The sequence below is a fragment of the Macrobrachium rosenbergii genome, chromosome 10 (genome assembly GCF_040412425.1).
Source record: "Macrobrachium rosenbergii isolate ZJJX-2024 chromosome 10, ASM4041242v1, whole genome shotgun sequence".
Classification (NCBI taxonomy): domain Eukaryota; kingdom Metazoa; phylum Arthropoda; class Malacostraca; order Decapoda; family Palaemonidae; genus Macrobrachium; species Macrobrachium rosenbergii.
The window spans coordinates 43,642,521-43,658,528 of NC_089750.1; the positions used below are offsets into that span (position 1 = coordinate 43,642,521).

The window sequence follows — 16,008 nt, forward strand, 5'->3', positions numbered from 1 at the left end:
GTTGTTTCTCTTCTTCCCCGAAAGTGGGTGGGTCTAGTCAACTATACCAAAACAAAAGAATCGCTACCGCGGTTTCCAATTTTAGCTGCCGATACTAGAAACTTAGCTATGTAATTACTTGGTAAGTATATATAAAACTTTATTTTATCATAATGTCATTTTTCACATAAGTAACTTACCAAGTAATTACATAGCTAAGGTTTCTAACTCGTGTGGCAGCCTTTTTAAAAATTCGTGGTAGCGCTTCTATTTTTTTTTTTTGTGTGTGTGTAGGTGGCAGGCTCCACCGACTATTGGAGCACTTGGGGAAACAACCAGCCAGTTAGTTCAGATGTGTTTCTGCCATGGTTTGTCATACATTGGCGCCATTGCAGCAGCTTTTTTCATGCTGTTTGGTTGTCTTTACTTGACTTTGGTGAAGTATTATCACTTAATTTTGAGTAGCCTTCAAGCTTCGATCAGCTTATTAGCTTTTAAGATCAGGATTCTAGTATTTTACATATTATGTCTAATTCTGGTTCCTCTAGTTTTTACTACAGTATTGCAGCGAAGGTTGTAAAACCAGACTAACTAAATCTTGCTATGATTCACTCACATACAGTTTGTAGTAAGTGTAGGGGACAGGAGTGTAACAAGGAGAAAACTTGTGCTGAATGTAATAATTGAAAGCACTTAGATCTCACCTAGACAGGTCAGAAAGGGATAGGAAGAGGAAAGCGGCTTCTAGAGCTGAGAGATGAACTTCACTTAGCCTAGAAACTACTCCTGAACCTAGTTCAGTAGCTAGTCCTGCCGTTCCTTCTACAGTACTCCTATTCCTGCCTTTTCTCCTGTTACTAGCCTTCCTACTGTGCATCCACCTACTCCTGTGCCTGGCTCCCTTGCTTCTAACCCTAATACCATTGCCAGCCTCGAATCTAGGTTCGATAAGAAGATAGTTCTTTTAGTTACTAGTGCAGCTGTAGAATTGGGAGAGTCACTGAAGGTGATTATGCATAAAGTATGTGCTAAAAAAGTGATGAGTGACAGCGCAGTGCAAGTGGAGGAGGTGGCTACCTGTCCCGTTGGTTCTAGACAAAGGTCCCTGTCATACTCCCCTGAACTTAGGAGAAGAAATACCGGAAGTCCAAGGAAGGCTGAGGGGGTTTTCCCACGGGTAGTCACCCCCTCAGTCAAGCCTGTTGCACGTTCCCAGGTATCAACAGACAGCCGTTGGAAAAGCGTCTTGTTGGATGTTCACCAGTTGTCGTCTACTTCCGAGGATTCTGGTGCTGACTTGAGGCGCTGCAAACACTTTCTAGATTCATCACGTCCGCTGAAGAGACATGCAGATGATGTTGGGTGCTGTTCTCCACTGCCTTTTAAGCGGATTCACAGACACAAACTTTTCATTGGAATCTAACAAATTGTCATGCACGAGTTTTTCTCAGACACGCGACATTTGCGAATACTAAGAAACCCTGCAAAAGTGTTTTTTTAATTTTTTGTGTAATTTATAAGTTTTCAAGCTTTGTGTGTAAATTAAATAGCATTAAATAACAAAAGTAATAATTTCTCTCTCTCTCTCTCTCTCTCTCTCTCTCTCTCTCTCTCTCTCTCTCTCTCTCTCTCTCTCTCTCTCTCTCTCTCTTTGACTGAGATGAGAGAGAATTTTTATGGTACATGTATATGTTTGTTTTGCACGATAAATAAATTTTTTACCAAATAATAAGTACTGATTTTCAAATATTAATAAGATTAATAAGATTAAATAATAATAATAACAATAAAATAATAATAATAATAATATAACTGTAATTACAAAATTTGTATTATTTTAAACAAACAAATTCTTCCCCATCATTTTTAAGAAGCTCGAAGGCAAAAGCTGTCAGACATGTCAGTTTAACATGACATGAAGGGGGAGTGTTGCTGATTAGGGGTCAAAGGTTTCTCTCTCTCTCTCTCTCTCTCTCTCTCTCTCTCTCTCTCTCTCTCTCTCTCTCTCTCTCTCTCTCTCTCTCATTCGTAGTAAGCGCAACCTAGATACTACTGTTTCTCTGTACGTCTTTAACTTTAAATTTTAAATTAATCTAATTTTACCTGTACCATCTACAAACTGTAAATGTGCTGTTCTAAAACATAGAGACAGAGCATTTCAGAACAAACAGAAAGAGACTGAATAATGGAGTTTTTAAAAACGAGGTTGAAAAGACTTCTAAAAATAGAATGGTGGAATGGGGAGAGAGAGAGAAATAGTGTACTAATTTTCACACACACCTATATTTTTACGTTAACCATTCATATATTTTTTTAAGGGTAATGTATTGAGCTAACTTTTAAATGAAATTACAGTAACTTTAACTTAATTTTAAAGTTAGTTTAATACTGAATTTCCATCTTTTGATATCTAACGTAAGAATAACTCTCTCTCTCTCTCTCTCTCTCTCTCTCTCTCTCTCTCTCTCTCTCTCTCTCTCTCTCTCTCTCTCTAGGTCCCCGTAATAATTCATAAATAATTTAACTTGCTATTTCATGTAAGGACAATCTCTCTCTCTCTCTCTCTCTCTCTCTCTCTCTCTCTCTCTCTCTCTCTCTCTCTCTCTCTCTCTCTCTCTCTCTCTCTCTCATAGTTAGCACTCACACATTTTTACAACTTATTATTTCTCTGTATGTCTTTACCTGTACAGTAGATAGTTTCAATTAATCTAATTTTACCCACACTGTCTACGAAGTGTAAATGCGCTAGTGTGGCAAATGCGTTGTAAAACATGGAGACATAAAAACTAAGAGTTGTATCAGTCCAAATAGAAAACACTGTTTGTTCATGAAAAAGCATTTCAGAACAAAGAAAGAGACGTAGAATAAATAAGTTATTAAAAAGAGGTTGAGAAGACTCTAAAAATAGATCGGTCAAACCGGGAGAGAGACAGAAATTCTCTTCCAACTCTGTTTTTATGTCAACCATTTATTTGTTTTTTTTTAGGGTAATGAATTAAGCTAGCTTTTACATGAAATTACAGTAACTTTAATTTCATTTAAAAGTTAGCTTAATAATTTGGAGCATGATTAGGGTCATATTTAGTGTTTAAACTTTAGAAATAAGCATTTTTAGAGACCATGCCAAACTTACGCGAAAATTCGCCTTGAGCGAGGAGTTCTGGAACCTAACCTTGCATAAGTTCGGGGTATGACTGTTTAAGAAGGCTAGTCACAGCCCACAACCTTCCTGCAGTTATGCTGTGGACCCCTCTGTCCAGCATCCACTTTCTACCTGGGACAGTCCGGAGACCTTCTCTCATGAGTGCCCAGCTGTTGAGCGCCCTTACCTAGCCCCCAAGCGCCCAACGAGCCCACTCAGGCGCCCGTTGTCATCGTCCAAGTGCCTGGTTTGTCTAGAGCACTCAGTGCCACTTCCCGAGCTCCCAGCACCAGCTCCCAGGCACCTGGCACCAGCTCCTAGAGCCAAGAGACGAACTTTACTTAGCCTAGAAACTACTCCTAAACCTAGTTTAGAAGCTAGTCCTGCTATTCCTTTTACTCCTATTCTTGCCTTTTCACCTTTTACTAGCCCTCCTCCTATTCATCCACCTACTCCCGTGCTTCCGACCCTAATACCATTGCCAGTCTTGAATCTAGGTTTGATAAAAGATAGGCCTTTTTGTTACCAGTACAGTGGCAGAATTGGGAGAGACACTGAAAGTGATTATGGATAAAGCTTTTGCTAAAAAAGTGATGAGTGACAGTGTAGTTCAAGTGGAGGAGGTGGCTACCGGTCCCGTTGGTGCTCCTAGATGAAGGTCCCTGTCATACTCCCCTGAACCTGGGAGAATACATACCGGAAGTCCAAGGGAGGCCGAGGGGGTTTTCCCACGGGTAGTCACCCCCTCAGTTAAGCCTGTTGCACCTTCCTAGGTATCGACAGACAGCCGTTGGAAAAGCGTCTTGTTGGATGTTCACCAATTGTCGTCTACATACAAGGATTCTGGCGCTGACAGGAGGAGCCATAAACACTTTTTAGATTCATCATGTCCGCTGAAGAGGCATGCAGATGATGTTGGTCGCTGTTCTCTGCTACTTGTTAAATGGCATAAGAAGGCTAGTTGCAGCCCACAACCTTCCTGTAGTTATGCTGTGGACCTCTGTCCTCGCCTCAGTCCAGCAACCACTTTCCACCTGGAACAGTCCAGAGGCCTACTCTCCTGAGCGTCCAGCTGTTAAGTGCCTTTACCTGGCCCCCAAGCACCCAATGAACCCACTCAGGTGCCCATCATCATCCAAATCCCTGGATCTTCTAGAGCGCTCAGTGCCAGCTCCCGAGCGCCCTGCACCAGCTCCCGAGCACCTGGCGCCAGCTCCTGAGCGTCTGGCACCAACTCCCAAGCGCCCAGCACCAGCTCTTCAGTACTAGTCACCAGCTTCTGAGCGCCAAACGCCCACTTCCAGACGTGGGTCTCCTCCTTTAGATCAAGACAAGCTGTCACTGGCTCCCATTAAATGATAGTTGGCTGAGATAATGAGCTTACTGAAGAAAGCTCCTTCTGCCTCCAAGACTGCTCATGATATGAACCTGTCTCTGGTCTCCACAAGAGAAGAGGAGTTTGATCAAGAACCTGCCCCTCCATTGGCCTATGCAGCTCTTCTTCAGTATCTGCTGGCAAACTTTCCCACCTTTTCCGCCCCAGCTGCCCTGGTCTCACCTGCCTCGACCTTTTTGATGAGGAGTCATCCGGACAACAGAACTAGACTTCCCAGGATGGTGCTTTCTTTGTCTTCCAAGAAGCTCTTAAGGAAATTGGGGATTGGCTTTCTGCTAAGAGGGAGCAAGGCAAAGCGTCCTTCACCTTTCTTCCCTCATGCTTAGTCCTGCATCACCGGGGAAGCTCCTTCTTTGGGAGTCACTGTCTCCTCCCAAGGGAACTTCTCTGTCCTCATCAACTGTTCCCGACGTTCTGCTTTCTCGTCAGTGAAGATATTGTTTTCGTTGGCTGAACTAGACCACCTTGTTAAGGACCTCTTCAAGGTGTTCGAAGTTTTTAGTTTCTTGGACTGGACAGTTGGAGCACTGGCCAAGAAGATCAAAGATTTCAAGGACTTAGCGGGAGACATCGCCTCAGACTGGCTAGGAGTCCTTTCCTGCACAGACAAGGGCATTAGGGATGGCTCTCTTGAGCTTGCTGCTCTTTTCTCCTTGGGAGTGTTAAAGAAGAGAGAACTTGGTGCTCCTTTACCACTAAAGGAGTCACTCAGACCCAGAAATCGGCCCTTTTGTTTTCGCTGTTGGATCCTCATCACCCCTTCCCTTAGGACACTGTGGGAAATTGCTTTGACCCTCCGAAAGAAGTCTACCCAGGATTTACTGTCGCAGTCTTCCAAATGCCCCAAGGATGCATCTGCTTTTGCTCCCAAATGGCCTCTCCACTCCAGCAGCAGCCCTTTCATGGAAGTAAGCCCAGGTCACAGACTAGGACCCGCTCCAATGTCCGTTTCTCAGCCAGATCCATCAAAAAAGAGCTCTACCAACTCTTTGCACAAGAAATGAGAATGAATTTCTTTGTGCGCCAGTGGAGCCAGACTTCTCGAGTTTTGAGAGAAGTGGATGATCAGAGGAACAGAACCGTGGATTATCAAGATTCTGAAGAAGGGCTACACCATCCCATTCATGAAGAGCCCCCCTTTAGTCACTTCTCCCATTGCATTGATGGCCTACTTAAGGGGAGTGCACTCTTCGATTTTTGATGAATATTTTTGAAATTTAAAAAAAATGGTTTAATGGCCGTAAGACATGAGCAACACCTTCGTTATCGCGTGACCAAAGCATTTTTTCGAAATATTAAAATTGATGGGGTTTTGGGCCTCCGCCCCCCACATGGTGAGGTAGGGCTGACGTTTGGCTCCTAATGACTATTGTAATTTTTTCCTTTATTCGTCTAATTTATTAATTATTTTGATTTTTATATCACCTTATCTCCTACGTCCGGCAACAACAATGGCTTGTTCCTTGGTGAATGCGTAGTCTAAGTGACAGGGTGCCGAGTCGGTTGTCCCCAAACGCTGAAAGTGGGTGGTGGGCAACTTTTTACTCTGAGCAATTTTTTCGCTATTTGCGTGTTTTTTGCCGTTTTTTTTTTTTTACATCCAGTAACTCTAAATACAATGTATATACTCGTACTTTCACCTTCAAAAATACGCTCACAGTTGATGAAATGAATAAAGGATGATGAAAAGGGAGTATATGATGACAAGTTCATTATATCTAGATCTCATTTAGATAAAATAGTGTCGGGTATTAGATGCAAGGTAGGACATTGCAGGGGTAAAGTTCAGGTTGAAGTCTCTGCCAGTAGATGGGATACTGGTATTTTAATGAAGTGCCAATCGTGTAGGTTTTCAGTTAGTGCCCCAGCAAAGCGAATTAACAATGGAAAATCTCAGCACCATCAATTGAGTGAGATAAATATTGAGGAAATTGAACACAACTTTGGCTATGAGAAATTCAACTTACTAGCACATCTGTTTGGCACAAGTGAAGTATAGAAGTAGTTCTTCATTCGAGAGACAAAAATGCTTGAAAATCAAACTCCAAAGACCAAACAAGTGAAAAAAACGACTGAAAATGAGTCAAGAGTATCAGCCTGGTAGCTACTAAACTTTTAGTTTCTTAGTTTCAAACCAGGCAACGAGTCAGGTGGTACTTAATGATACCCTCGCCTCGAGCGAATAATACCCCTTTTTATAGAAGGGGGTGACCTGGAGCCAGAAATCAGCAAAATAATGCTCTAAGATAAGTTTTTTCCCGAGTGCCAAAAAAAACCACTTGTTGACCTTTACGGTCGTTTTCTCAGTTTTCACTTTTTGCACTTCAAATGTGAACTACTTTTTTATTTTTAGGCCAATTTTAAAGTTAAATATACCATTGGAAAGAGGAAAGAAAGACGAATATTTGTTTGGGGCTAGGTTTTTTCTCGGGTTGATGAGGAACCCGTGATAATCAAATTATACAAATTTGGGGGGAAAATCCCCCCTCGCCCCATCCAAAAAAAAAGAGGAAAAGTAGAAAAACTCTTCCCATTATTTTTTTCATACTATGATATACTTTCTGTGTATGAAGCCGCATTGCAATAGTTCTAAAAATAAAGGAGGTGAATCATTTTTAATTTGTTAATTTTTAATTTTTTTATAAAATCCAAAATAATCATCCGATCACTCTCAAGTTTTTTCTGGAACATCACCTTATATATATGTATAACATATAAAAATTTAATAAAAATCGGAACATTATTTTTATGTAAGTGTGCGCTCCCCTTAAGAGACTCAGAGAAACGTTCGGCCCTTTTGGAGGAGGTCTCCTCCCTCATCCTAAAGAGGGCCATAGAAGAGGTTGAGGACATCAGCACAGAGGGCTTCTACACCTTTTCTTTTGTGGTCCCCAAAACATCATGGGGTTAGAGACCAGTCATCGATGTAAGCGTCCTCAATCTCTTTGTCCACAAGATGAAGTTCAAGATAGAGACAAACCACTTGGGCCTGTTATCCATTCACCAGGGCAATTGGGTGATAACCTTGGATATGCAGGATGCTTAATTCCACATCCCCATCCATCTGGACTCCAGGAAGTATCTGAGATTCGTTGTCCAGGACAAAGTCTTCCAGGTTTGGACTCTTTGCTTCGGTCTCTCTACAACACCTCAGGTGTTCACTCGAGTCCTCACTCTTCTAGCACAGTGGCTCCACTTAATAGGCATAAACGTCAGTCTGTATCTGGGTGACTGGCTTCTCCGATCCCCTTCAAAGGAAAAGTGCACGAAGGACTTGCGCAAGATTCTTCTGCTCACTCAGGAACTGGGCATTCTCATCAACTTCCAGAAGTTCCAGTTGACCCCGTCACAAGAGATCCTCTCTTTGGGGATGATTCTCAACTCTCGGACTTTTTGGGCTTTTCTGTCTGCCAGGAGAATCAGCTTCCTTCAGACGGTCCATAATTTTCTAGCCCTCTCTTCTTGCTCGGCCCATCAGTGGAAGAGCCTACTGGGGAATCTGGCATCCATCAAGACATTTGCCAAGCTAGGCAGACTCCATATGAGAGGTCTTCAATTCTTCCTCAAGGCCAACTGGGACAGGAAAACACAGCCGGACACCCACGTTTCCAGTCACCTAGGAAATCAAATCGGACCTGCAATGGTGGCTGTCCGAAGAGAGACTTTTGGAGGGAAGATCCCTTCAACCTCTGAGCCCTGACCTAGATTTCTACTCAGATGCCTTGGACCTAGGCTGGGGAGCCCTTCTGGGGAACCAGGAAGTTTCCAGGACTTGGTCCCTAGAACAACAGAACCTATCCTCCGCTGCAAAGCTCCCACTTAAGTAGAGGCGACCCATGGCTCAACCACCACGCCACTACAGATTAAGATGAGCACCATTCACCTGTAGTAGCTCTCTTACCGGGTAAAGAAACAAGCATTGTATCAATGCTGGCCAAGTTTCTATTTCATAGACATTACCATGCTTTAATGTTCTGGAGTGAAATATGTCCATGTATCCCACCTCCATTTAATGTGGGATTCAGCTATGTAATTACTTGGTAAGTTACTTATATGAAAATGATATTTTCATAAAATTAAGTTTCATATATACTTACCAAGTGATTACAGAATCAAAGCCAACTCTCCTTCCCCCATATGGACATACGGGCACAAACACAATTGAAGTAACCTGCTGGTTGTTTCCCCCGAGTGCTCTGATAGTGGGCAAAGCCTGCCACCTACACACACAAAAAAAAATAGCTCTACTGCCAATTTTTAAGAAGGCTGCCGCACGAGTTAGAAACCTTAGTTATGTAATTATGTGGTAAGTATATATAAAACTTAATTTTATAGTGAAAATATAATTTTTCACATTTTATATATTTGTTATTGGATGAATGCCATACAGCACACATTTTTTTGTATTTTATATTTAAGGATATTTTAATACTGTATTAATTATAGAAATAATTTGCAAGTCTTTCTATGGGCATGGTTGTAAACCTATCTGGCAGTTTTGATATATTGAAACTTTTGCCAGTAATTTAAATAAATGGATTGACAAACAAACAAAATATCTATGCAATAAAAGGGTTGACTCAGCATCCTTGTGCTTTATTACTGTATAGTTTGAAAAATCTAATTAGAAATTTACTGTATAACATGTAGGCCCCAGTATTGTCAGTTAGGCAGTGATAAGTGTTTGATATTTAGCCATAATGTAAAAGTGATGAAGTAGAACTTAGTAAAATTCTGTTTTGTTCGTAGGTTTCAATGGTGCTTGCAGCATCCATGAATGGACTGGTTCTTTCGTCAATCAGCCAGTTCGTTTCAAGATGACATCAGTTTGTGGTCATGTGATGTCACTAGATTTTCCAGGAAAATTTAACAACTGGGACAGAGTTGATCCAGTAAGTATTTTGTATGTAAATCTTTTATATATCTTAAAATATACTTATGTTCTGATAATAAAGGTACTGTATAGTAATTTAATCATCATATATGGAGCAGTTCTAGGAACTATTTTTTTAGATAACGATGAAAATACAGTATTGCAATACACTCCCTGAACACCTGAATTAGCCCTGGTCACCTACCAGCCCGAACTACATCCCCATAGCTTTTACCCACTAAGTTGGTAATAAACTGTCAGCGTTACCAACGCTTACAGGAAAATCTTGTCAAATGAGTCACCTGAAGTACCGTTGGCAACACTGCTGCAAGTCCCGGCCGAGTGAGGCCAAGATCCCCAATTGCTTTTTGTTTGCCATGCTGTGTGGGTGTGTCCCACATCAGGCGAACTTTTGGTCATTTAGCCTGACCCCCATTTAAGAATTTGGACATCAGATCACAATTTGGACTGTTTTCAACGCATTTTCTCCTGGATGGATACTTTATTGATAGGATTTAGAACTTCTCTCCCGATTTTGACTTTGGGATCGGTACTTTGGACTCGTTTGGATAAGTCAAACAAGAAGACGTCGCCGTCTGCTAGCGCCGATGCTTCCACTTTGTTTACATCTTCGACGACAGAGCCTTCTTCTGCTGGAGATGCTGATGCTCATCGGCCCTACACGTTCTGCAAGCGTAGGATGAGTACCCTCAAACACAATTGACATTCTGTTTGTATTTTATGTAGGAAGGTATAGTGTAATATCAGTCAGATAGGCGGCGAGTCTTGGTCGGTAGATCAGATGGAAGAATTATTCAAAAAGTTAGAGGACAAGTTACTAGCTGAGTATGTCTAGTCTATTTTTCTAGCTTTATGACTAAATTAATGGAAACTAGAGATAAGGATAGTAGTAATAGTGCTGTAGATACTAATCATTCTTTTTCAGCCCCCCTTCCTGTTCCAGAACCAGCCCTAACGGGTGCCGGGGGTCATGGAGAACCGTAAACCTCGAAGGTAGGATCTGCCGGCTCCCCCGGCGTGGAGCAGGCAGTGTTGGCAGCAGATTTCCCCCTTCCCTCTAAAAGCGTAAGTTCTAAGGTGGACTTAGAATTAAGAATCACTCAGGAGGGTAGGAATTCTAATTTAGGAAGTATTCAGGAAAAGTAGTTGAATGTGGTCTTCTTTGGGTTCAGGTTTGGTTGGGGTCGCTTATGTTTAGGTCTCTCATTTAGATCAATTGTTGGTTTTATTTCCTGCTTCGTGCTCTGTGCAACAAAGGTTTCCAGATCCGTGGAGGGTCGTTCAGATTTGGTTTCTGATGTATCTGGGTCTGAATTTTTGTTTTCCTTGAATACTCCTTCTTTGAAGGTTCCTTTTCCTTTGGGGGTTTAAAATTTCTTTTGTCTTGCGATGATGGTAATTCTGGCGATCGAGTTTTTCCAATATTCATGATCATGTCTTAAAGAACTTTCTGATTTGATAATGTCTATCAAGATTATCAGGGGTGGGGGGAACAGAACCATTCTATTTTCTTTGAAATCTATGGCCTCTTCGGCCGGTACAGAATTTTCCCGTTTTTTCCCCTTTGTCTTCTAAGCCTTCTTCCATTGCCCTTCTCAATCTTCTTTTCGGTCCGCTCTTTGGAGGGCTCTCGGGGTCTTTGTTGCTCATCCTGTTTTCTTGGCTTTTAACTCAGCAGAGCAAGGTTTTCTTGCTTCAACCCTGTATATTAGAGCTTCAGCGGCTCCCTCTCTCTCTTCGGGGTTAAGGGAAGGGGTACTTTTTATGGATCTGTCGTCTTTATCACCTTTTGAAGCAAATCCGGTAGTTTCTCAGGCATCCGGTCTAGTTGCTTCTCAGGTGTTTGCGGAGGCGTCGGCAACTCCTTATTTCATTCTTTATGGGTTCCTAACTGTAATGTATCCTCCGCGATTCTTGCGGATGCTACGGCAGTCGGCGATTCACCTGCGCCAGCGTTCAGTGTATCAGGACCGATAGTTTCCGCAGCCTTTCCATTCTCTAGGATAGCTGGTAATTTTACCTTCTTCTGTTACCTTCGGTTCGGTACTTCGTAACTTCCCCTTCAATACTCCTTTGAGTTCGGTCCGGTTGGGACCTTCTCCATATGTCCAACGTCGGCGTTGGGCGCTCCGGTGGTTATTCCGAGTGTGGCTTCTTCCTTCTTCCCTCCTTCGGCTTCTTCTTTCTCAACTTTCCGGCAGGTTTTCTTTGTCCCTGCGTCTAGGCCAGGGTTCTTCAAACTACAGGTCGCGACCCAGCCAAGTCCTCCAAACTGGGTCGCAGGCTCACAAAAATAAATACATAAATAAAATAAAAATTATTATGTACATGGCAATAAGATTAATATGAATCCATACAATGATCCACCTAGTCATAACGAATATCCGAGTCTAATCACAATGGTCAGAACTTCTATTTGAGAGAGAGAGAGAGAGATATGCATGGTGACACAGTGGCGGTGTGGGTGGCGAACGTGAATGGAACGTGTAAGCTGTGAGCCTGTGAGGCGTACTTCCAGATTTGAAGCAGAAGTTACAGAGCATGATTAGTTACATTTAAGTTTTAGGAGTGGGCAGGAGTCTCCTTTAGTTATATAACAGTTCATGCAACCACACTCGTATCAAATGGATCGATTTGTTATTAGAAAGGGTGTCATTGCTACTCAGGCACCAAAACCTTCTTGTTCAGGCGAGAAAGACAAACAGACAAACTCAATGACAGAGAAGCCTGCTATGTCTCGTACTGGTATGGGCGAGGCATCTTTGCCGCCTGTGCCTTCTTCTGAGCCTTCTGCTAAGAAGAAGAAATTACAGTATGGCCAAGGCAATATAGTGAAGAATTCTTGAAGTATGGATTTATTAAGTATGATAAAAATAAACAAGAACCTCGGCCACATGAAGTTCTTGCAAATGAAAGTATGGAGCCTTCAAAATTAAAGAGGCACCGTGAATCGAAACATGTTGAACTAGTTGGAAAATCAGTAGATTTTTTTCAAAGAAAAAAAGAACAATTGAATTTATCAGTGAAAATCCTTAGTAAATCAACCACTCACAATGATAAATTGCAACTGGCTCCTTATCTAGTTACTTTTCGAACAGCAAAAGGGAAAGTGCCGTATACTTATGGTGAAAAACTTATCCTTCCAGCTACATTAGATATAGTAACTACAGTGCTTTATGAGAAATCACCAGAGAAGATTAACTGTGTCCCTGTCAGTAACACAACAGTATCTCGGAGGATTAGAGATACTGCAGAAGATTTGGAATTTAAGTTGGTTTCACGCCTCCCGGCTGTCCGATATAGCTAATTGTGCAACACCCCTGGTTTATGTGAGATATCCATGGGAAGATTACTTCTTGAAGGACATATTATGCTCCTTGACCTTACACACACACACCACACCACACACACCACCACACCACACCACACACACACACACACACACCACACCACACCACACCACACACACACACACACACACACACACACACACACACACACACACACACACAGAGTCAGAGATCTTCAGAGTTTTGAATGACTGTGCAGCTGTAAAATATAAATTGAACTGGGCAAACTGCAAGGGCGTCACTACAGATGGAGCAGCAAATATGACAGGAAAAAATAGTGGTGTAGTGAGCAAGATATCAGAGACTGCAGGTAATTATGTAACTTGGAATCATTGTTTCATTCATCGTGAAGCTTTGGCTGCAAAAGGAATTCCTGCCAGCTTGAAAAATGTTCTAAATGAAGCTGTAAAACTTGTCAATCTTATCAAAGGAAGTTCATTGAGTAGCCGTTTGTTCGAATAACTTTGCTGTGAAATGGGAGCTGATCAGTCACACTTGTTGTACCATACTGAAGTTAGATGGCTATCCCGAGGAAGAGTCCTAAAGAGGATATATGAATTAAGGATGGAAATACATATATTCCTTCTTAAAAAGAAGTCTCCAATGGCAGAGCTATTTATCAGGGATGAATGGCTTGCACAGCTATCATATTTAGCAGACATTTTCTCAAAGCTCAATGAACTTAATCTAAAACTGCAAGGAAAAGAGAATATATTCAAACACACCGAGGAAGTACAGGCATTTAAGAAATCACTAAAGATTTGGCAAACAAGGGTTAAAACAGACCAACCTGTTTACTACATGTTCCCCACACTTTTACAACATATTGAGGAAAACCATTTAAATCAAGAATGTATGCAGAAAATGAAAAAAGATATAGACCTACACCTCCAGTCTCTGTCAGCCAACTTTGAGCAGTATTTTCCAGAAGAAAAAACTATCCATTTAAAAGAAAAATATTGGGTAAAAGATCCGTTTGTATTTTGGAACCCAGATTCACTTGTGGAATTAAACTTAAGCCTAGTAAGGAAGAAGAGTTAGTCCGGCTAACTAGTACTAACTCATTAAGAATGAGGCACAAGATATCAACATTGGCTTCTTTTTGGCTAAGCCTTTCCAAGGACTATCCCAACTTGAGTACAGAAAGTGTCATTCTCTTTCTACCTTTTACAACCACGTATATGTGTGAGGCTGGTTTCTCAGTCTTGACCAAGTTAAAGTTAAAGGAAAGAAATTGCCTTGGTGCCACCATTGATATGCGTGTTGCCCTATCTTCCTGCAAGCCAAACTGGTCCAGGATAACAAAAACAAGCAAGCCCACCCTAGTCACCTAGGAAGTCACTACATAAATTATTCTGGAAGCTATATATATATATATATATATATATATATATATATATATATATATATATATATATATATATATAATATATATATAATATATATAATTGCAAATACATGGAAATTATTCTGTTATATATATACACATATATATATATATATATATATATATATATATATATATAATTTATTACATGTTTATAATTCTGATTATAATGCATTTTAACAGTTATTGCATTTTCAGTTTTGATCCTTGTATTCTTTGATATTGCTGGTCATTTGTGTAATATTTTTTCTGTATGGGTCGTGGGAATGATGCCATAGTAAAAACTGGGTCACGGCTGAAAAAGTTTGAAGTACCTTGGTCTAGGCATCCACGTTGGTTTGGGGTTGATTCCGGGTCTTCAGTTCTGGATTCCCATTCTCATGCGGTTTTGATACATCCATATTTGAGTGGTTCGGGTGTTGCGTCCTCTTCGCTCTCAGGAGTGGGTGTGGTCTGCCCAGGTGTGGCCGGCCCAGGTGTTGCATCATCCCCGTTGGGTGGTGCAGGGTTTGCGCAACCTACTTTGGTGCCTCCAGTATGTTCATGATTGATACGTCAGGTATCCGTCTCACGCACCCAGGTGTAGCAAATTCCGGGTTTTTGAGTTTGGCGTTTGCTAGGGATTGGCCTGCCTCTTTCCTGTTCTGGCTCGACCGGACCAGTCCGACAATCCTCCGGCTCGGTCGGACCAGTCTGACAAGGATTGTTCATTTGAAGAAGAGGATTCGGTACTGGATATTAGCTCTCCTTCAGCCAATGAGAATGAGTATAAGCGGATGGTAGACTTCATCCTCACTTATACTCAGTCCAAGGTTCTGGAGGAGCCTACACTACCGAAGCAAACGATGTTCGAGTCGCTATATGCGACAGAACCAGTAGTTGCTCAAACAAGATGATACTCCCTCCGGTCCGGTACTGCCTGACACCTCATCACTTCGGTGTCAGTAGGGCTGGCATACCAGGTTAACATGTTGCCTGACTGTACAACGTTCTTTGGCAGAAGAAGAGGGGCTTCTTTTAAAGCTTCTGCCTCACTATCCGGACATTCGGAGAGGGTTCTGTTGAGGGCGCCTTTTGCGCTCTGCAACAGTCTTTTAGGGAGGGGGATATCTCCTCCATGGTCAATTTCGTGTAGCCGTCGTCAGCAGTAGCGTCACAGCAAGCTATGATTAGTGTGGCTGCTGTGGGTTCAAGGGATATGGCCAGTATAACGAACTTGTTGCTTCTAACTCATGTCTCCAGTGTCGGCAATTATGCATCGTTGAAGGTACAAAATGTTGAAGTAGAAGGTTCCTGTCTAACAGGGAACAGCTGGTACCCACTTGAAGAAGCCTCTTAGGGAGAATGTCCTCCTCTCTCTCTCTCTCTCTCTCTCTCTCTCTCTCTCTCTCTCTCTCTCTCTCTCTCTCTCTCTCTCTATAATTCCAGGGTCTTGTGTCTCGGCATGCTTTCTCTTCAGGTATGTCTCAGGAATCGCTGGGACTTCCATCGAGAATGCAGGTATAATCTGGAACGATTCTCGCTTGTCGGATCATCCATGATAGTTAAGTTAAGTATTCCTTAGTTTTACCAGACCACTGAGCTGATTAACAACTCTCCTAGGGCTGGCCCGAAGGATTAGACTTATTTTACGTGGCTAAGAACCAATTGGTTACTTAGCAACGGGACCTACAGCTTATTGTGGAATCTGAACCACTTTATAGCGAGAAATGAATTTCTATCACCAGAAATAAATTCCTCTAACTCTTCATCAGCCGGCCGGGGAATTGAACTCCGGCCCATCGAGTGACAGTCTGAAGCTCAACCGACTCAGCCAACGAAGGGCTGCCGTGATAGTCAGAAGAAGCGCATCCGACATCC

At 42.0% G+C, this 16,008-nt stretch overlaps 1 protein-coding gene across 1 annotated transcript in view; it reads left to right on the plus strand.

The window, feature by feature from the left end:
- Top3beta (topoisomerase 3-beta) overlaps nucleotides 1–16,008 on the plus strand; it is a 306,736-nt gene that overhangs the window by 10,174 nt on the left and 280,554 nt on the right. Inside the window, 1 exon segment of the mRNA XM_067110195.1 lies at nucleotides 9,267–9,409. Coding sequence (XP_066966296.1) covers nucleotides 9,267–9,409 — 143 coding nt within the window.